At 50.4% G+C, this 22,960-nt stretch overlaps 1 protein-coding gene across 1 annotated transcript; it reads left to right on the top strand.

The window, feature by feature from the left end:
• Nucleotides 1–3,886: 3,886 nt before the first annotated feature.
• Glipr2 (GLI pathogenesis related 2) lies at nt 3,887–22,960 on the top strand. Its single transcript, XM_032887098.1, has 5 exons — nt 3,887–4,229; nt 14,400–14,508; nt 14,870–14,973; nt 16,561–16,638; nt 22,628–22,960. Exons 1-5 carry the CDS (start codon nt 4,217–4,219, stop codon nt 22,786–22,788), a joined length of 465 nt encoding a protein of 154 aa, XP_032742989.1. The 5' UTR covers nt 3,887–4,216; the 3' UTR covers nt 22,789–22,960.

Genomic DNA, 22,960 nt, shown 5'->3' with positions numbered 1-22,960 from the left:
GTGTGCCTTAAGGTGTATGTCATGTCCCACGCCCTGCACACTCTGCCTCTTCTACTGTGCTTGATCCACATCTTCCTAGGAGTCTGCAACCCTCAAACTTAAAAGGACAAGCCCTTCTTCAAAGACCCAAGTTGTTTCTTATCGAGTATTCTATCTTTAAAGGGGTGGGTTGGGGTGGGCTGGAGAGATGGCTCAGTGGTTAAGAGCACTGACTGCTCTTCCAGAGGTCCTGAGTTCAATTCCCAGCAACCTCATGGTGGCTCACAACCATCTGTAATGGGATCCGATGCCCTCTTTTGTTACAAACCATAAAAGTAACTTTTGGGGCTTTTTGTTTTGTTTTGTTTTTGTTTGTTTTGCTTATACAGTAATAGTCTTCTGAACTTATTAGAAGAGGGAAAAAGTTAAAAGATCAAAAAATAGATGACTTGGTCTGGGGACAGACAGTTCAGCTCAGAGGTAGCTTGCCTAGCCTTGCAAGGACCCAGGCTCATCTCAGAACTACAACAAACAAACAAACCAAGCTAGAATGACTGTACCGATGTCAAAAAGTATAATTCACAGGAAGAAATACAGAGGGGGGGGGAGATTTGGGTGGGTGTCGTCAGTTTATCAGGATGATAAAAGTCATAAATGTTTATGTTCAAATAAAAAGGTTCAAAGTATATGAAGCGGACAGAGAGAATCTCTGTCCCCCACTTACAGTTTGATATATGAGGTCTCAGCTGTCCCGCTGCCATACCTTGGCTCTGCCCTCATGGACTCTAAACCTCTGGCACTGTAAACTCAGTTAAATGTTTTCTCTTAGAGGCCACCGTGATCACGTGTAATCTCACAACAATAGAACAGCAGCCAATTCCGATGCTGAACCAGAGCGGGGCAACTTGTCTGGGGTTGGGGGAAGACTTAGAGCTTGTCAGAAGATCCCGCAAGGGCCTGGGACCGAGATGTTGGTACTGGGTGCTTAGTTAAACACACCTTTGCCTCTATTCAAACCTAAACCTCACGTAAGGACCCTAAGATGGGGACCATCATAGACCACTTCCTTCTTCCCGGTGTGACCCGTTGATTCCATCTCCCTTTTCTTGTACTGTGGGTGGGGCTATCTCCCCTTCATCTTGGTCCGTGTGCTCCATCGATCTGTCAGCCTTGCTTTCCTGCCTGTGGACAGGGGACACAGTGGAGCAGCCAACACACAAGGCTGACAAGAGACAAGAGACAAGAGACAAGTCCTATCAAACATCAGACACCTGCCATTGTTCTAGCATCCTGGGCATTGCACCCACAAGAGGAATGGGTACAGCTCACCAGTGCTTCTGCTGTTTGCTCTTCTCTTCTGGAGAGTCCGGGAGAGCCTCACAGCAAGCCTGTGCTGGCAGGGAGGTCATTGCAGCCTCCGTTCACAGAGAAGAAGATGTAGAGCAAAAATGACATAACTGGAGTAACAGGATAACCACACTAATCAAACAACGAGGGAGAGGCAGAGAGAACCACAGGCTCCAGTACAAGAGGCAGAATGGGCAAGCTTCACCAGACAATGGCAAGTCCTGTTTGCTTAGTGATGGTGGGGGCAAAACATCCCTAGGCTGAGTATAGTCACCCCAAGTGACAGTGAGGCTGAGTTACACCCCAAGGCTCAAAGTTCTTTTTTTTTTAAATATTTATTATATGTAAGTACACTGTAGCTGTTCAGACACACCAGAAGAGAGCATCAGATCCCATTACAGATGGTTGTGAGCCACCATGTGGTTGGCGGGATTTGAACTCAGGACCTCTGGAAGAGCAGTCAGTGCTCTTAACCACTGAGCCATCTCTCCAGCCCGGCTCAAAGTCCTTAAATGAGACAAAAATTGATTAAAATTGATTAAATTGATTAGGAGCTGGAGTCAGGAGAATAAGGAATCCAAAGCCATCCTCGTCTACATGGCTAGTTTGAAGTGAGCCCAGGCTAGGTAACAAAACAGAAATTGGGTTAACCTCTCTTCTTGGTGTCTAATGTTTGATAGGACTTGTCTCTTGTCTCTGCTGGCTAAGGCATGAGTTCCCTAGGTTCCAGTTACCCAGTTGCCCTTAGTAGGAATCAGGTTTACCAGCACTGAAGTCTACTCGGCAAGGCGGGTTCACAGCTCAGGGCGCACCGCCATAGCCTGTGCTGACCAGAGGCTGTTTAGCCTTCCGGGTCTCCGGCTGAACACAGTGTACGTGCGACTGATGCTTGTCCTCCCCACGCAGTAGGTGACTTCTCTGAGCTCAGCTGTTTCCTTATGGCCCTGCAGTTCTGGTTCCTCTGAAATAGCTTTCTAGAGATTCTAGGTGTGATAGGGACCCCTCCCGGGTCGTTTGATCTCTGCAAAATGGAGCAGAGAATTGAACGCAGGGAGGCAGAATCCCTACCCAGCACTAAAAGTTCCTTTAAGTCAGATGGGGGTGGATAGGAATAGTGGGGGGTGGGGCAGCCTTTAGCTCTGTGCTAACTTCCTGGATACATCTGCACTCCATACTGCAGGTTCCGGCCAGGTGTGGTGGTACAGACCTCACCTAGAATGGGCTGAACGTGGACACTTGTCTGACAAACAACCTGGAAACAAAATACATTGAGAGTCATAGACTATGTACAGCTGGGGACATCTGCGTCACGACACTACGGAGGGAGAAGCAGGAAGATCAGAACTTTAAAATCATCCTCTAGATCTAGGGAGCCCCAGACCAGCCGTCTCAAAAAGTAAAGTAAAGAAATAAAATAAAATAAAAGTGATAAGAGAGTCAGCTTATCAGATAAAGGCCAAGATTCACATTGGCTGGAAGAAAGAACAGATTCCCACAAATTGCCCTCTAAAACGACATGGTAATCAAACACCCAGACATGCCCACACACACCCACACTGAGAACACACACACACACACACACACACACACACACACACACACACACACACCCCAAGTGTAAAACGATATGGTAATCAAACACCCAGACATGCCCACACACACCCCACACTGAGAACACACACACACACACACACACACACACACACACACACACACCCCCCCAAGTGTAAAGATAAACCTCACTATGTAGACCACGCTAATCTTAGCTCACAAAAATCTGTTTGCTTCTGTTTCCCAAGCGCTAAGAATAAAGGCATGTGCCACCATGTCTGGCCCAAGTAAATGTATTTTTAATATATTTATAATACTCGGGGTGAGGGGGGCAAAGTGTCCTCGTAACCTGTGATCCATTAAACTTTTTTTTTAAAGATGTATTCATTTATTATATATAAGTACACTGTTGCTGTCTTCAGACACACCAGAAGAGGGCATCGGATCTCTTTACAGATGGTTGTGAGCCACCATGTGGTTGCTGGGACTTGAACTCAGGACCTCTGGAAGAGCAGTCGGTGCTCTTAACCACTGAGCCATCTCTCCAGCCCCCCATTAAACTTTTTATGGTGAGAAAAATGTGTTTTGAATTAGCCAGGGGGACTCGGTTTAGACGATGCCAACGTGTAGGGGTGCTGAATCCAAACTCGGGTGGGGAATTTGGGTTGGTCTCAAAGGCAGTGGGGGTCAAGAGGATAGATCCAAGTTGGGCAGTGGGCACCACCCTGGGACGGCTGGAGCTGGAGGGCTGGGGAGTGTTCAATTACAACCTGGGGGCGCATAGCGGGAGGGGGTCCAAAAGAAGCTGCGTTTGGAGTGTGGTGTCACTCGGAAAGGGAAACAGAACACTGGGGAGCTGTGAAACGGGGTGGGGGGTTGTGTGTGTGTGGGGGGGGGTTGCCGAAGACTGAGTCTGGGAGGGTACCGACCCCTGGTGGCGCCAGAGGGAACCGTACCTCACCAGGCCAAGTGAGCACAGCGGTCTTGTTGACCCGTCTGTCGCGCAGGAACCGTGGGGAACTACGGGGAAGGCGCGGACTTCCCTAGGTCTTGCGCGCGCACTTTCAGCTCTGGGAGAAGCGGCTCAGAACCAGAGTTCGTGTTCACATCTGGACCTCCCTAGCCAGAGGCGGAATCCCACCGGGCCAAATGAATTCTAGGGGTGACTCCGCGCGCCTCCGCCTGCAGCAGCCTTTGCCTTATAAGGCGGGGCCGGGCGGCGCCAGGGGAGTGGCTGTGGCTGCCCCTGCCCCTCCTGGCCCCGGCCAGCTGCTGAGACCCGCTACCCAGCGCAGCGCAGCGGAGCCACAGCGGAGCGGAGGAGCGCACACAGCAGGCCATGGGCAAATCAGGTAAACCACCGGTACGGCCCGCCGGGGTGCGGGGATGGCGCCTGGACCCTCGCCGTCACCCTGCCCCACCTGGGGCATGAGCCCCTGGGAGCCCCTGGAAGGTCCTTGTCACTCTCGCTGCAATGCGGGACCCCTTGGTGCGGGATGGAGACTCCGCGTGCTTTGCAAAGCGCTCCAAGGAGCAGCCGGGCTGTTGCTGGCTCAGCCTGGGGGTGGAGGTAGCGGTAAGAACACCAGCTAGGAGAGAAAGAAAGTAGGGGATGAAATGGGGGGTCCCGCTGGCTGCGAGCCAGGGATTGCGTCAGTGAGGGTTTTCAAGGGCTGGTGGGGATGGCTGAGTCTGCCAAGGCGTGGCTATGCTTTGTTCCAGAGGAGGACAAAGTTACAGTGGGAAAAAGTCACCAAACCGTGACTAGTCTGGTTCTACCCAACTACAGGCAGCTCTGAGAATCCTTCTGGCTCCTGAGTCCCCTCTGTGCCAGGTTGGGTGCTGTGCAAATCCGCTCCCGCTGTGATCTCTGCCCTGCTGCCGCCCGTCCTCACTACTGTGACTGTAAAGTTTAAGTTTCTGAAGAGCAGTTTTCCTGTCGCTCCCTGCTTGCCACCTTCCACCCCACTGTGAGTCCCTCTGGCTACTGGCAGCACCCCCTTCTGCCACACAGCTGCGCTGGCTGGCAGGCACTCAGGTCCCTTCCCCTCAGTGTCCCGGGCCAGTCTTCACCACTCCCACCATCCAGCCTAAAACCGTCCCCATCCTTCTGTGCACAACTCCTGTGAAGGGGATTCCATCCCCAATCTCTCCCTCCTCCTTCTGAGGGACAGCCCACACCCTGTAACATTTGTTGTCACTCCTGCATAGACTAGGGACAGTTGGGCAATAGATCTTCATATTTCAGACCTCTCCCTTGTGGGCATCAAGGTTTCCTATTTATTAGGACATCATTCCTGCCTCGTGGGAGTCTCTAAAGCAGTGGTTCTCAACTCTGCTAATGCTGCAACCCTTTAATTCAGTTCCTCATGTTCTGGTGACCCCCCGCCCCCACCATAAAGTCACATAGTCGCTACTTCATAACTGTAATTTCAATAGTTACGAATCATAATATAAATGTATGTGGTGTGCAACCCAAGCGGCCCACAAGTTGACAACCACATTAGGGAGTCAATGGGCTGTCCGCTGTCCTGCCCTAGATGCACGGCAAATGTGGTCTTCCCCGACCTGGTCCTAAACTGTTTTTCTTCCAACTTTAGTGACATGCCTGCCTGGACCTATTGATCATTTGCTATGTGATACTAAGTATTTTTTTTCTTCCTTCATGCCTCAGTTTACCCACCTGTACAAAGATAGTGTCCCATGCGATCTCTATTTGAAACTTTTTTTTTTCTACTTGAAACTTAACTCCTTTGTCTCCAGACCCATGAGTCAGCACAGGTTTTCTCTAGAGCTGCTTTTCATTTGATTAATATTTATTGTTACTGTTATCACTTTAAGACATGTTCTCACTATATACCTCTGTCTACCCTGAAACTCCCTAGACAGAACAAACCCGTCTCAAACTCACAGAAGGAATCACTTGTCTCTGCCTCTCTGGTGCTAGGATTAAAAGCAGGCCCCTCCCTGCCCCGCCCCACTCTAAAGATACATATTGATCGTTTCCATTGATTGTTCACAGCTCCTGCTCTAAGACACAATTTGCTAGAACCGCACATGGGCTGTCTTCCTGCTGCTGCTCTCCCCCATCTCTCTGTCCCCTCCCTCTTGCCGTCTGTCCTCTCTTCCAAGCTGTGGACCTGGTGAGGTGGAGGGACAGCCTGACCTTTAGGAATGTTCATTTGAGTTGTGAAATGAGTAAATGAAACTGAATGGGGGAAGAGACCCAGGAGGAGGTAGGAAATGACCCAAGGTGAGCAAGTGAAGGAGGGCGCAGGAAGCAGGAAGCACAGGAGAGGCCTCATCTGAGGCTCATCAAAGGAGCCTGATCAGGTCTAGAGGGTTTGGGGAAGTCCTGAGACAGAGGGTGCCGCGGAACACGGTAGGACCAGTGTGTGGCAGAGAGGAGATCAGCAGGGAGAGACTAGAGCGAGAGAGTGGAGAGACTGCCTCCCCACAGATGACTGCACTGCAAATACCTAGGGCCTTGCTTCTTAACCTTGTCCGTTTGTAGTAGCCCCGCCCAACGGATCGTTATACAACTCCAGGTGTGCGGGCTTCACACAGGCCTACAAATCAAATATTGACTGATAACAATTCATACGGGAATTCGTTTCTTTATTGTGTTCTGTGTGCTCCTGGGAGTGAAGGCCAGAGGCAGACGCTGGGTGTCTTCCTCAAACGCTCCTTATCTTCTCAGACAGGGACTCTCTGAACCTGGGGCTGGCTGATTCAGGTGGACTGACTGGACATCCAGCCCCCCGAGGCCCAGGATCTTCCTCTCTGCCTTCCTAGCTCTGGGATTACAGGCATGGTGGCTGTGCCCAGTTTTAGAGTTTGGTTTTGGGTTTTTCGGATGTTGTTCTTAAATAGGAATGCAGGGATCCAAATGTAAATCTTTATGCTTGTATGTCAAGTATTTATCAAAAGGCATTTCCCCTTCTCTAAGAAATTTATTTTAAAAGACAGACAGACAGACAGACAGACACACACACACACACACACACACACATTTGAGACTCTTACTATGTAGCCTTGGCTGTATAGGCTAGGCTGGTCTCAACAAACTCACAGAGATCCATCTGCCTCAGCCTCCCACGTGCTGGTATTAAAGGCGTGTGCTACCATAGGGAGGCTCTCGTTGGAATTTCTGTCCTAACTCGAGCCAAAAGCCAGTCACTGTTTGTCTGTGGTGCTGTGGATTGAACAAGGAAGTGTTCTGCCACTGACCTACATCCCTAGGTCTTCGGTGGCCTTTTATTGCTCTCCAGTGAGTAACTCAACAGCAATTTTTAAAATCAAGCATTCTAGGGCCAGCAAGATGGGTCAGTGGGTAAAGGTGCTTGCGGCCAAGACTGAAGGCTTGAAATTGACCTGCTTGGTAGAGGGAGAGAATCAACTCCCACAAGCTGTCCTCTGACCTCTGAACATAGATCAGGGTGCTCATATACATCCTGAAAAAAATGTAAAGAAGAAGAGGAGGAGGAAGAGAAGGAGGAAGATGAGAAAGAGGAAGAGGAGGAGGAAGAGGAGGAGGGAGAAGAGGAGGAGGAGGGAGAAGAGGAGGAGGAGGGAGAGGAAGAGGAGGAGGGGAGAGGAAGATGAGGAGGGGGAAGAGGAGGAGGAAGAAGAGGAAGAAGAAGAGGAGGAGGAGGGAGAAGAGGAGGAGGAGGAGGGAGAAGAGGAGGAGGAAGAGAAAGGAGAAGAAACAGCGTTCTAATAAGACAGAATCCAAAGCTACACTAATTTGACTGTAAAATGACAAAAGTGTTTTCAGTGTTTTCACAGTGTTAAACCATTGTGTTTCGATAAGAGCGTAGCCCTTCATGTGTGCAGTAAAACATGGACATGCATAACAAACGAGCTACTTCGAGAGGGTGTCTGGTGTGAAGACCGTGCGGTGGGCAGCCCTCATCTGAACCTCATTCAGAGCTAAGGCTGCAGAGAGACGCCCACACAGCCTGGCCTCGCGCTCTCAGAAGTACCTCAGCTCCGTGCTCACGCTTGCTTGCAGATCAAGTTCTGGGAGTTGTGCACTCAGAAATCTTTTAATGTTGGCAAAATTTTCACCACCTCCTTATTCAGTGATGTGTCCACAGAGGGTCTTTCCCCTCAGTTTAGGAAGCTGGGCTCTAGGACAAGGATGGGACCATCGGGGAAGAGGGATGGATTTGCACATGGTGACAATTTGCAAGAAATGAAAGGGGAGGTCAGAGGCGTGAATCTGCTGCAAATGGTGCTGATGCGGGTTCCTGGGAAGGAAAGAGGGAGCTGATGGCAAGAAGCAGGTTCTAGCTGGCAGAGTCCAGTGTCACCCCTAACGACCCCCACACTCACTTGCTAGTACAGCCACACATGCCTGCCTCTTCTAAGTTCTCAAAAGAGAAAGTGACTTTGCTGGATAACTCAGACCCAGTAAACCTTGTATACAAACCCAACCCTGAAAACCCAGGCAACCAATGGAAGCTTCAGGGAGGTGGATGTCAGAGATAGACTCATTGACACAGGAGTTCTATGTGGCCCCCTAAAGACAAACCTAGGGAATCAGTCCCTAGGAGTTTAGCCTCACAGAACAGATGTCACTAAGTTTTTACATCCTAACCTCAGTTATACTCCTAGACCTTCATGGTGGCCATGAGTGACCCCGTGATGCCCTCATACAATTGCCGAGGCTCAAACAGAGAACTTGGGCCAGTGTTGGAAGATCTCAAGGTCCTGCTCACAGCCCTGGGCTTCAGTGCAGCAGGTGTGCTGGGACCTAAGAATGAGGTAGCTTTTTGCCTCAAATATGTAGCCTCCTGCTGTATGAAAGGCAGAGAGTGAGGTATCTTGCATTACTAACCTTTTTTAATAGCACACAAGGCCATTACTGTCAGGTCATTATATAATGTCTGGACCAGTAAGTGTGTGTGTGTGTGTGTGTGTGTGCGCGCACGCGCGCGTGCACAGAGCCTAGCTTTTTTACTTCCAAACCCTATGCTTCCACAGCACACTAACCACATGCCCTCACCCCAGTCTCCTTCCCAAATGGACTCTGGCTGGTGGGGATACACACACACACACACACACACACACACACACACACACACACACACACACACACACACACCCCTACCTCTAATCGTCTCTAAGAATCTTGGTGTTCCAGACACTGGACTCTTAATACCAGAGACTATGAGAGCAGATGGCCAGGAATATTCTACCAGGTGGGCGCTTGGGACCTATGCAGGGGGAGGCCACATAGACCAGGGCAACCCCAGCAACTCCAGTTCAAACATTCGTTGTTTTTCTTCCCCCCACCCTCCCACCATTCGAAGGGTTTCCCTGCTTTGAGGCCATCTTGAGACTGCAGCTGTCATGAGCACAGAGGAGCATCTGGGGCCCACAGGGGCAGAGACTTGTCTCTAGACCAGTGCTTATCAACCTGTGGGTCTCAACCCCTTTGGGGTGGAGCAGTCTTTTCACAGGGGTGTCTGAGATTATTGGAAAGCACAGTACATTGCAGTTCATAACAGTAGCAAAATTACAGTTACGGAGTAACAACGAGAATAGTTTTATGGTTGGGGGTCACCGCAGCATGAGGAACTGGATTAAAGATCACGGCATTAGGAAGGTTGCGAGCCATGACTGTAGACTGTCTTTATGCCATGGGCAGGACTGGCACCTGAACAGGCACTGCTGTATGGCAGCTTCAGTCATTCAAGGACTGTGTGAATGCCGTCACCTTTCAAACTGGTCTGCTTGGAGAAGGCCATCACTCTGAGAAATGGATTCCTGGCCCACAGGCCACTAAGAAATTCGTGGTTGCTTGTTCTCCACATCAGGATGTTGGATGTGAAGTAGCAAGGGGACAGAGTGAGGGCAAGAGACGGGGAGGGGAGGGATGTGCTTGCCTCTGGCTTTAACCCAGCCCGCTGGGTCTGAGCGACCTGACGCAATTCATACGCTGCCCCAGATGCGACTTCTCCATGGGAAACAAGGACAAGGATCTACTCCTGGTACTGTCTCTGTACCTGGTGTGAAGAACTTATTTGCCCATTCACTCACTTAGTGAATTTCCAGGCTTGGAAGAACTCAAAGGTACCTTAAAAAATTGTTTTCCCTCCAGTTATCCGCTTCCTACTCTTCATGAAGATGCAAAACCAGTTCTTTCCAGAGCAATTTGCTTTTCAGCCTCTTGTCCAGAGGATAGAGGGACGTGTTCACATCTTTTGGGAGGAGTTGCTGAGGGAAGATGTGTTTGCTAAAAGCGTGGGTGTGGGGGCTGAGGACAGACCTCAGAATTCCTTCACTTTCCTCTGGCCCCTAAAAGATCTTACGGGACCCGGAGTGGCCCCACCCAGAATATCTGGTTTTGCAGCTGTCCTGTCGTCTCCCTTGGTTCTATGCAGCCTCCACAGTCTCCTGCCACCCCAGGATGGTGGAGGCCTCTCAAGCAGGGGACTCTTGAGAAATGTATTTGTTTCTCCCCTTCCTTCCTCGTCTCCCCTGTGAGAGACTGGAGACAGTTGTCAGTGTGCCATCCTTTCTCCTATTGATGGCTTCAGTTGTCCCCCTGAAGCCTGAGTGTTACCTAGGTAACATCCCCACCACTCCATTTGGTGACCCATGGGCTATGGCCGAACTGCAGAACAGGGCCTTGCTTCAGATCCCTCCTGATGGTACCCATGGACCAGCCGTGGAAATCCGGGCAGGTTCCCTCCCTCGCAAAACACATTCTTTCTAGTCTAGTCATGGAGGTGGGCAGTGGAAGGATGCTCCAAGAGGTGGTGAGCTCTTGGTGAGATCTCCAAGGCTCAGTGGGAGACAAGCCGGAGAAAGCATAAACCCCGGGGAGGATGGGTTTGCCTCTCCTTCCTTTGGGCTCCTCAGCAAAATTAAATGTGGATCCCTGCCCTTCCCCCACTGTGGGACAGCTGAGGGCCCTCTCTGCCTGTGGGCGGGAGGTTTTACTTTGACTCTATCTGTGTTCTTGGGTTTTTCTATTGAAGCAGGGTGTGCCCCTGGCTGGGTGTGGTCACCAGTGATAATTTGTCTCTTACGGCTCTTCTCCTGCTCAGACTGGGAGGGGACTCCTCAGAGAACCCTCAGTGGCTGGAGGAGCCTCTGGCTTTCAGCTAAGGGACTCAAGAGAGCCCTCCTCTCTGGAGAGACTTCATGATGCCCCGAAGAGGCCCTAGATGAGGGAACTCTTGGCACTGATCTTGTGTTAGTTCAGGAACTTTCACTTTTGTCCCTTGGAACACCCCCCAATCTGGGAGTACACTGCCCTAGTTTTTAAAGACCTTATATGTCTCTGCGGAAGAGCCTGCAGGACCCACAGCACGACTGGTCCAGTACAGACTGACCCCAACACCCGAGCCACTTTAAAGTGGCTCCCTTTCTCCTGGGTCCCTAATAGCTTGGCCCTTTCTGCACCCCTGGCCGTCTCCTCCCCTTGCCTCTGATCCAGGAAGATCTCATGACAATGTGCATGTCACCGTGTCTCTCACAGTGTCCCATCAGACCTTCCCTGGTCTGCCTGAGACATGGCAAGTGAAAGTTCTGGATGACCCTGACTGTGATTATCACTGAGACAGGGTGCCTTCCTCATTGTGACCCTGTGGCTCACTCGAGCCCTTGTTTTATTACCCTGCCTATTTACTGAAGGGTGGGGAAACCCCTGGAAGTGTTAGGTTCTTTACAAGGGATGGAGACCCCCTTCCTTGCAGGCCCCGGTGGCCAAAGCATGTTATTTCTTAAAGAGAGACACAGACTTCAGACATCAGACTACTGGGACAGTGGACCCACGGAACTAGAACGTTCCAGGGGTCTCATGCTGGGGGAAAGAACGGGTTGCAGGCCCCGTGCCAGCCAGGGGGAGTGACTTGCCTTCCAGGAAGAGGCTTCATAGTCCTGACAACTTGAAAAAAGCTGACATGTGGGCCAACCTTGGGCAGAACCGCTTCCTGATACACACCTTGCCTGTCATTTAAACCCAGACCTCAGTGTGGCCACGCTGTCACCTTTCTCTGCTCTCCCATTATCGTCTTGGTGTTCTGGGGACAGGGATGGCCATCATGGAGTCCTGAAGATGGGGTGGACCCTCACTTCTCAGGGCTGCCACGGCCCCAGCCTGTTCCCTCAGGGCTCCAGTAACTAAACTGTCACTGGACCCTTTCCACCCGCTGGCTGCAGCTTTGTCCTGTAGGATCCCAGCATTCACCAGAGCACCCCCACCCGAGTGTGTCCCCCAGTCTCATCTCCAGGATAAAGAGCCGAGTGCGTGCGCTCTCTCACAGGACCCCACGTCTAACTTCCTGCAGCACTCTGACTCTCTCCTCTCTGCCTCTTGTGCAAGGCAGGGTGGAGCACCCTTGGCCTAGGGGCCTGCGGCTCTGGTTACCACATCATCCTGCTGGCTCCTTAGCTCACTCTGAGCGACCCAGACTTGCGACTTGCGTGCAGGAGTGGCCCTTGTTCCCATTGCCCCCTGCTCCCCATGGTTTTTCAAAGACCGTGATTTGATGTTCCCCGTCCACATCAGCATGCCAGACCGGAAACCCACGCTCAGATGCTCTACGTGTACCTGCCTCATGTCAGATGGCGTCGAGCTGCCCGTGAGGCATCCCCGGGATCTTTTCACTTTGCAAACTCTATACTTATTAAACACCGCCTGTTTCCTCCCACCTCAGGATACCTGACCCCTGTCCTTTGTCTCACAAGGGCGTGGACCTTCTCTGGCCACCAGGACCTGAGGATTTCTGGTCATGGCTCCACCGTCTGCAGTGTTACCATGTTGCCTTCTGTTCATGTCCCCACCTGTTACCCCAAACCTCAGAAATAGATTTGTAGCCCCTTTCAACCTTCCCCCACCACATGTCCCTGAGATTGGATCTCCTACACAGCCTTGCTGGGCCTTACAGCCCCCCAGGGCGATCCTGCCTCCTCTGTAATTTGTCAGAAAGTCCTAGGACACTGTGATCACCAACCACGACCTCTGTTTCTTCCTCCTGCCTGCAGCTAGCCCTAAACACTTCCTTCATGACTGTAGCTACACGCTTCCTACCCTGACCGAGGCAGGTTCCTAGCGGACGGGCCAGTCTGGTGTTCACTCGTAGACCTGCCCTGTCTCCAGAGGGGGATGGACTCCTAGATTCCCTGTTCATGGTGTGAGATCTTATCCTGGCCACTGGCTTTAGGCTCCTCTCACGCCATTGTTAGTCTGCTTTACAAGGCCATCCCCGCTCTGTCCTCATCATGTGGGACTGTGCTCAGGGAGCAGGTGAGCAGATTAGCATCGGACAGGATGGGTGGTCCGTACCCGAGTGGGTTGCATGGCTGTGAGGAGTTAGCGGACGGGTCGGTGCTGGCAGTGGAGGACTGCACAGATGCTGTTCTGGATAGCCAGGAAGCAGAGGGATGCTTGGTGCGTGGTGGAATGTCAGAGGGAAAGTTGGAGGCTTTGGGACAAGCACTGAAGAGGGGAAAGAGGCGAGAAAGATGGGGTTGTCTCAGATGGGAAGCATTCTTGCCTTCCTGTCCTCCATCCCCTAACCCCAGGCCTCTTGATCCTAACTTTGCTGAATTCATAATTCAGGTGCGACAGGCTCTTCCCTCACCACAGGCCCACCCAGCTGGTCCTTTCCTCCCTTCCCATCACCATGGTGTCGTCTTCCCTCTCCTCTATGCTCTCAGTCCATCCCTCAAGCTGCTGCCATTGATTTTCTTTCTTTACTTGGCCCCATCTGATTCTATCTATTCATCTACCTGTCTGTCTGTCTATCAATCAATCAATCATTTATCTATCATCTATCATCTATCTATCTATCTCTCATCTATCATCTGTCATCTATCACCTATCTATCATCTCTCTGTCATCTATCATCCATATATCATCTATCATCTATATATCATCTATCTATCTATCTCTCATTTATCATCTGTCATTTATCTATCATCTATCTATCTATCTATCTATCTATCTATCTATCTATTTCTATCTCTATCTCTCTCAATCCTCTGTGTGTGTGTGTGTGTGTGTCTCCCTCCTCCCTTTCTCCATCCACCGTGCCTCTTATATTCACTGGTCCAATATGGTACCACCCACCCTAGCTTAGCTACTTCTCCCCAGCTCCCAACCCCAGCTCTTCCCAGACTCCATTAGTCTAGTCTGAGGTATCCAGTCACCTTCAGACATTTTCTTCTAGCAATGTCTGACCAGCTCAGTACCTCCCTCAGTACCCAACAGCAGCCAGCAGCAGCTTTCTGAATCCATGTAGTCCCCTGCTTTGGCCCAGCAGTCTCCCATTGCCTCAGATAAAGATTCAAGTCCCCAACATGGCCCATGTCTAATCTACAGAGTTCTGATCTGCAGAGGGCGATGGTGGTGACAGAGGCAGAATGGACGCTGGTGTGGAACAGGGCTGGTGTGAGCGGATGACAAGGAAGGGGCCGGCAGTCTCCATGGCCGAAGGGTGCCAATGTGCCTTTGGTGGGTCTCCCCTCTGCACTGAGCTCTGTCTGTTCTTCTATCATTCCAGCTTCCAAACAGTTTAATAACGAGGTCCTGAAGGCCCACAACGAGTACCGAGCTCAGCACGGTGTCCCGCCACTGAAGCTCTGTAAGAAGCTCAACCAGGAAGCTCAGCAGTGAGTCCCCAGCAGCCATTGGGCCCTGGCTGTTCATGGAGATGCTTCTGCAGCCATGGAGGGCCTTGGGTGGCTGAAGGGATGTAATTGGGGTCCAGATAGAGCCAGGCTTAAAGACCCACTCTCTGGCTGGCCCAGGCAAAGTCCCTTAGTTCCTGAGAGTCAGTTCAGTCTTCTGAAAATGGGGTTGTGGGGAGGCCCCAGCTGGACAGCACCAGTCTTTCTGCTATCCTCTGAGCCCAGACAGGGAAGGAAGCTCAGCCATACAAACCTCAGACGTTGGATGGGGTGTGAGTGTGTCAGGGGTGGAGGTGAAGGTGTCCCGGGGTTGGGCCTGCTCTAAGGAAACACATTTTTGCAGGTATTCGGAAGCCCTGGCCAGCACAAGAATTCTCAAACACAGCCCAGAGTCCAGTCGTGGCCAGTGTGGGGAGAACCTTGCATGGGCATCCTACGATCAGACAGGTAGGACACTCTCAGGTATCTCATCTCTGCTCAGACTTCAGGATGAGGCCTCTGGGCACTCCTCCTGACACTGCCCTTCATGGTTTAGTGATGGTGGAGCCACAGGCCCAGGAAGGGAAAGAAAACCCAGGAATTCTCTGCATCTGCTCCTGGACTGACCTCAGTAGCTGGCCCACAGCCAATAGGCTGGGAGCCTAAATAGAGATGAGTCAGACAGCTCCGGTGCAGAAGCCCAAGTCCGAGGCATGGGCATTTCACGCAGACACTGGGGCTTCCTGTGCTTTCTTAAATTATTAATTTTCACACTGTAGCTGTCTTGCTTTCACCGTCAGAAAGGGAAAAAAAAAAGAATTGAGCATTTTTCTTTTCTTTGGGAAAAAAAGGAAATGAAAAAGATGATTTTCCCACCCAGGGCTTGGAAGGGAATGACCCCACCCTCACTGAGCAAATGTTCTTGAGTCTCTAACTCCTACAGCCCTGAGGTAGCTTTTTAGCAAAATAGTGAGAGATGTCACTATCTCTGGAGCTTTAAGTCCCACAAGTGAATGACTCCTCTCCTTCCCGGGCCTCACATTCCTGGGAGCTCCCAAAGGCATTCCCCGAGTGCCTGGTTTCCCTAGCATCATCTCCCCACTCCACCCCCACCCCCACACCAGTTGTCCCCACCCCAAAAGCTATGGGCCTGGAAAGCAGCAGATGGTGGGGCCTCTGAGTCTCTTCCTCAGGCTGCAGACTCTGGGCCAGGTTCTGGCCTCTCCTGACCGGGAGAAGGGAGAAGTGTGGATGCAGACTTGATAGGGATGCTGCTCTCTTCTGCCCGACCTTATGCTGGATCCCAGGGCACCACGATCAAGCCAGTACTCTCTCTGGCTTTTCCGTTCCTACGCAGGGATGTTTGGGTTGACGTATCCTAGTTACAGACTTTGGAAAACTTAAAATACTTTCCAACCCCTGGGTCTGTCCTCTAGAAACACCAATACAGCTGATCTCAAAAAGGACCTGGGCCTCGGCTTTTTATAAAGGGTCCCCAAAGTGACTCATCCTGACGTCTGTGTCCTGGTTGGAGCTGTGGCTCTGAGATCAACAGATCGTAGGAAATGCTTCCTTCCACCACTCTGACAGTGGATGCTCAAGATCCTTCTATTGGCAGTGAGGACCCTTGGCCTGCTGGCTCAGCTCCCTTTATTCCTTTGGGTATTTGAGAAACAGACCCCGGGTGGCATGGGGACAGGCTCCCAGAAATTCAAAACATTGCTAGAAGACCTTTGGGATGCACCGTGTGACCTTCCCATTGCAGAGGTCCAGAGCAGGGGACACCTTGTCCACAATGCTATGGTGGTTCAGTGGCAGGATGTAGGCTACCTTATCTGGGGACCCTCGACCCCAGTACTCAACTCACCCATCGAAGGCACCGTCTTCTTCCTGAGCCCCCAGGAGTCCGCAGGGAGTAACCCTGATGTTTTACCTCAATGACCATGCTTTGTCAGATATCCAGTGTGGAATTGGGGATTTGGGGTTTGGGGAAGAAGATGGAGAGGGTGTATAGATTTTATTGCTGAACTCTCAAGAAGTGTCTTTTCTGTGCAGGAAAGGAAGTGGCTGACAGGTGGTACAGTGAAATCAAGAGCTACAACTTCCAGCAGCCCGGTTTCACCTCAGGGACCGGTGAGTGGAGGGGCCTGGGCTGAGTGTCGGCGTACATGGTCTTCAAAAGTCCGCTCTTACCCTCTGCTTTGGTCCAGCTACACTTCTCCACTTTAACTTTGCCCAGAACACAAAGCTTTCCTTTCCCACCACCATCCCAGACCTCTACCCTTTCCTCATCTGAGGGCACCAAGGATGCTGATCCTGACCCCCGACACCATACCTTCAGCCAGCTCAACGCTGGACGTGTTCCTGCAGTGTTTCTTGAACTGACATCTGAGCGCCTATGACCCTCTCTGATCTTGTCTTCACCTACACACACACACACACACACACACACACACACACACACACACACACACACACAGAGAGAGCTTCTCCTCGTTTCACAGGACTGGGGTTTCCCTTACATTGTAGGCTCAGGTGAGTCTAAGATTCAGAGAAACTCAGGCTCTTCGTGGCTCTGCCGTTTGTCGAGGGAACTCTAGGACATGGTGGTGGCCTCTCTGGTGCTTCTGGGAGTTGGTGATTCAGAAGCAGGGAAGATCACCTTTCTTCTAGGCTCTGTGTGTGTGTGTGTGTGTGTGTGTGTGTGTGTGTGCATGCACACGCGCACGCACATGCAGATACATGACTTTGTGCATGCAGATACATGTGTATTCTCATACAGATACACGTGTATCTGTGTGTGCATCTGTGTGTATGTGTGTGCATGTGTATACACGTGTGTGCAATCGTGTGTAGGTACATGAATGTGCCTAAGGAGATCAGAGGTAGATGTCTAATGTCCTCCTCAGTTTCTTCCCACCTTATTTTTTGAGACGGGGTTTCTCACTGTATCTAGTGCTCAACAATTTAACTAGACTGGCCAGCCAGTGAGCCCCGCACCCCACTCCCACTCCCACTCCACCCTTGATGGGACTAGGAAGGTTACAGTGCTTCTGGGCAAGGGTTTTTCGAGCCCTCTCTCCAGCCCTGAGCAGCAAACATTTATCTTATTAAAGCCTGGGCAGCTTTTCTGGGCTCTGAGGTCCTTCTGCCCCGTTTGCTACCCCACCCCCACCCCTTGTCTTTCTTCAGAAGTGACTCAGACCCCTCCTGAGCCCAGGCTAGGAAGGAATGTGTGTCTGACTCAAAACACCAGTGAAACTGAAAGGAGGAGTTCCCTCCCCACTCCCCTCCACATCCCCATCATCCCATCTAAGGTAGAGCCATCTGGGGCCAGCCATCCCCTGGGGAGTTTCCTCAGAAGCAGGAAATGACATGTTCTCACTATTTCCTGTGGCTTACTGCTCACCCTGTCCAGGAAGGGTTCTTGCAACCTTGGGTGCAGATCTTGTCCAGTTAGCACCCCACCCCCGCCCCCGCCCCCAGGTTGCCAGGCTGGGGAGCAGCGAGCAGCTGCCTGAGCTTCAGATGACCATGACCTTGCCACTGAATGAGGAGGAGACAGCACTGATTAAGGATGTGTAGGCAGAGCCTTGTCTCCTTTCAACACAAGTGTTGACAGACTTTCACTTCATAGCTTGCTCTCCCCATGAGGGAGGTTCTTGACCAGCTGGACACACGCTGGATTGTGGAGCTGTACCGCTCGATGCTTGTCAGTTGACTGTATTCACAGCCACACCAGCCTCCAATGGAGCCAAAAGCAGGGCTTTATTCTGCCCATTTAGCAAAGGAGAAGACTGAGACCTACAAAGAGAAAGGCTGTTGTCAAATCTTCTGTTCTTACCCAGTGTCTCTTCCATGGCCTCTGCGCTAAGGGATGGTGCCTGCACATTGCTGGGCACAAATGGCGCTCGACTCTTGAGACAGGAATAGAGCCTTGTTTGCTGTTGTGGAGCTGTCAAACCTTGAGGACTGACAAGCCCATCCTGCACGAGTCTCTCAATTCCTGGCTTCCTGGGGTTCCCCAACTTGAGCTTATGTAGGTGAAGGGCCTTTGAGATACCTTACAATCTACTTGGACTGACAGCCCCTCCCTCAGCCCTTGCAGTTAGCGACCTGCCCCTACAATTCTTTACACTCGTTTTGTTCTGTCCTATGAGTAAATTTGTTTATTTATTCTAAATGAGGACCAATCTGACATGACAGGCTGTCTGAAAGTGATGTAAACTCAGGGTTTCTTGGGTATCATCCTAAAGTTATCCTGAGTTTTGTGTGTGCGCGCACTCATATGTGTGTGTGTGTGTGTGTGTGTGTGTCTGTGTATGTGTGTGGTGTGTTTGTATGTGTATGTGTGTTGTGTTTGTATGTGTATGTGTGTGCATGTGTGTGAGCACATGTGTATATGTGCTTGTGTGTGTGCCTGTTTGTCCTCTTTGGCACTGTCAGAGATTGTCTGTATCAGTACAGAAAGTTGCCTCGTTCTTTCTTCTCTCTGCCCACTATTTCTTTGCAAGGATGTAGTGTAATTGGTTCAGTGTGCTTTTCAAAGGCCTCTTCTAGGAAGTTCGGTCCACAGCCAGAAAGAGGATGTGATCCCTTTAAGGGGTTCGGATAAAGAAGCAAAGAAAACGGAACTGTTGTTGGAAGTTAGTGTTAGAAACCAATATGTATCTGATGTTGCTAAGGAAGTTGCGTCCCTTAATTCATCTCTAACTACCATAAGGGGATTGCCCTGTGCAAATGGGAACCTCCTCAGAGACTGCTCAATGACCCCCCCTACGGAGTAAGGTTTCGTACACATCATCACTGTGAGCACTTTCTGTCCAGTCAGTTGCTTGGCAACCAGTGGATGACGGCTGCTTTCTCTTCTGGGAAAGAGAAAGATGGTTAATGGCCAAAGCCTGTGGTCATGGTCACTTTAGGGAAGCCTGTGGGAGCTTGAGCCCTGGCCAAGAGACAGGCAGGGACGCAGGAGTGCCTGGCAAGGCTGCCCAGTGCCTGGAGCTGTGATCCACAACAGACTAACCAAGAGTGACCAGGCCAGAGGGGCCTCTCCGTTCAGGATTGAAAACCAATTTACAGAGCCGAGGTCAGTACAAGTTTAAAGTAAAAATGTAGAGCTGTACCTAGGCAGTCCTTCCTGATTTACTTATTTTATGTGTACGAGCCCACTGACGCTGTCTTCAGACACCAGAAGAGGACATCAGATCTCATTACAGGTGGTTGCGAGCCACCATGTGGTTGCTGGGATTTGAACTCAGGGCCTCTGGAAGAGCAGTCAGTGCTCTGAACCACTGAGCCTCTCTCCAGCCCAAGAAGTCTTTCTTTTGGTTAAAAAAGAAGAATCTTTGAGATAGGATTTCTTTGTGTAGCTTAAGGAAGTTTGAAGTTGCTGTGTACCCCAGGTTACCCTGAAGCTCCTGATCTTTTTGCCTCTGCCTCCTTAGAGCTACAGTTTCAAGATTTAAAAATTATGGGCCTGTGAGCTGGCTCAAGGTCATGTGTGACAAAGATGACAACCTGAGTTTAAGTAGGAGAATGACGACGTCAGAAGTTGTTCTCTGACCTTCACAGGGGTGCCAAGGCACAAATGTGCCCCCACGTGTGCATACACACACACAAGCTCATAGACAGATGTAATTTTTGTTTTGTTTGTTTTTGCTGTTGTTTTTCAAGACAGGGTTTTCTCTGTGTAGCCCTGGCTGACCTGTAACTTGCTCTGTAGACCAGGCTAGCCTCAAACTCAGAGATCTGCCGGCCTCTGCCTCCCAAGTGCTGGAACTAAAGGTTTGTGCCACCAAGCCCAACAACAAATGTAATTTTAAATTTAAAATCATTTAAGCATGCACCAGGCATGGTGGCTTGGGACTGTAATACCAGTATTTGGGAGACTCAGGCAGGAAGATAGCCTCAGTCTTTGAGTTCAAAGCCAGTGGGGTCCAAAGAGTAAGAACAGAAATCAGTGGGTAGGGATACAGCTCAGCTCGTAGAGTACAAACCTAACATGTGTGAGGTCCCGAGTTCTATCCCCAGCACCATGGGAGCTGGGCATGGTGGAAGGGGTGCCCGTTTAACACACACACACACACACACACACACACACACACACACACACACACACACACACTCACACACTCACACACTCACGCACTCGAGGTCCTCAGTTTAATCCCTAGCATGGCATTAAAGCTGGTGTACCTGTGGCGGCAGAGGTGGGCTGATTTAAGGGCATTCTCCCCTATATATTGAATATGAGGTTGCCCTGACAAACAGAGACCTTGGCTCTGTATATGTGTCTTCCTCCCTATGACTTTCTCTTTAGAAGCGAATGCTCTTGAGGATGCCTTGGTTTCTTCTTGGCTCCTCCCTTTTCTGATTAACATTCAAGCATTAGCCTAACTTAAAATATCTTTATTAAACTCCAACTCTGTGAAAGAAAAGAAAAAGGAAACTTGTTCTTTGCCGTGTATGTGTGTGTGTGTCTGTGTGTGCGTGTATAGGGCGTCATAGGTGAAAGGGACAGTAGGAACTCGGAGGGGGTGCGGTCAGCATAGAGAGGGAGATGTTTGGTAAACAAAAGGGTGATTGTGTAAGACTTATTTAAACAAATGACATTTAGTCAGAAACCTAAGGGACAAGAATCTGTTGGTCAATAGAAGAGCTCCCAAGGTTGGGAAGTCTGCAGAGTTGGGACACTTAGTCTTGGGATCAATTCCCAGTACTGAAAAACAAATAAACAAAAGTATCCACACATGGGCTAATTGTTCCCAACAGGGTCTTCGGGGAGAAGCAGCTTGCTCCGCTCAGGGAATGGAAATGCCAGGCTGGAGGATTATCAGCTTTCAGGTGCAGCTAGAAATGACTGCACAATTTTTACTTGAGGGAATTAAATAGATAGGACTTAAGCCTTGGAATGATCTCTCTAATTCATTATCTTGACGATTCACTTGTTTCCCAGTGGCAATGAATTAGAGAGCACAGAAGTGGATTCCAAGAATAGTCAGGAGATGTTGCAGTGTTCCCAGAGAGAAGCCGAATGGAGCCAAGGTTTTGGAAGGACATGGGTTGGAGTTAGCTTTTAGACTGAATTCCTCGGGAACTATGGGTAGGTTGTCAGAAGGAACATCTAAGGGGAGAGAACGCAGGCTCATCCCAGGAGCGATGCTGTTGATACAGATGGGTCAGCAGAGGAGCAGGTCTGGGGGACCAAAAGTGAAAGTGAGGTTCGGATAGATTACATCTGTGAGTCACAGATGTAATGTGGAAATGTGAGGTGTTTGTTTTGGGAACAGAGACTACAGAGTTGAGCTGGAGAAATCCACCCGAGAGCCAGGAAAAGATGAGATTGCCTGAAGAACAGAGTGTAGAGAAAAGAGCAGCCTTGGATTGGGAAGGATGCAAAGAGAGTAAAGCCAAGAGGGAGTCTGGGGGATTCGAACACGGAGACTGGGGAAAGCTAACAGACCAGTGTCCTGGAACTCAGCGAGAGAGAATGCTTAGACAGGAAGGGACATTGACTGATGCAATGTTCCTGAGAGATTAAACAAGACACAGGTTTAAAGAAAAAAGAGCAGAAAATAACAGAGGGATGTTTAAGAAGTTCAGCTTTGGGGGGGTCTAGAGAGACAGTTCGGCAGATAAAAACATTCGCTGCTGTTGCAGAGGACATAGGTTCAATTCCCAGCCCCCATGTGGTGGTTCACAATCATTCAGAACTCCAATTCCAGGGGGTGTTGACACCTTCTTCTGACGACCTAGGGAACCATAAACATTCAGGCAAAACATTGTAACACATAGCTTAAAATTTACAAATCTAAAAGATAGTGAGTTTCATTTGGGGGCATTGTTGGGGGTGGGTGCCTGGTGAGCTCGGGTCACAGTGGCCGGGACCCCTGTGTTTTATCATGGTCTCAGGAAGACGGGCGTTGAGTTGGCTGAAGTCTGTGTGGCTGATTGGCAGACTGTGCTTTACAAATCCAACGTGCTGCTCTATCTTCTTCATGTTTGGCATCTGCAAATACCAAATAGCCTAAGCCCGTCGGTGCTCACAGGGCTTTGAGGATCCTTTAAGCATCTTCCCAGGGTTTGATTGATGCTCTTGCTCCTCCCTTGTTTCCCACAGGACACTTCACAGCCATGGTGTGGAAGAATACCAAGAAGATAGGCGTGGGGAAGGCGTCTGCGAGTGACGGGTCCTCCTTTGTGGTGGCCAGATACTTTCCAGCGGGGAATATTGTCAACCAGGGCTTCTTTGAAGAGAATGTCCCCCCTCCAAAGAAGTAACTAACACCACCAAACATAATGAGATGGAGACGCATTTACGAAGTGCCTGTTGAACCACAAAAAGCCAGGAAGTGTCTGTCCCTGGGGTGTATGTACTTCTGTGTTTACCTGTGAGCATCTCCTGTGACAGCTGCACTTGAGCTCATTCTGATTAAAGGAGGGGCATCCGAAA

Source organism: Rattus rattus, chromosome 1 (assembly GCF_011064425.1).
Source record: "Rattus rattus isolate New Zealand chromosome 1, Rrattus_CSIRO_v1, whole genome shotgun sequence".
NCBI lineage: Eukaryota > Metazoa > Chordata > Mammalia > Rodentia > Muridae > Rattus > Rattus rattus.
The sequence above is the reverse complement of the archived record's forward strand: the minus strand, read 5'-3'. Positions and strand labels throughout refer to the sequence as shown.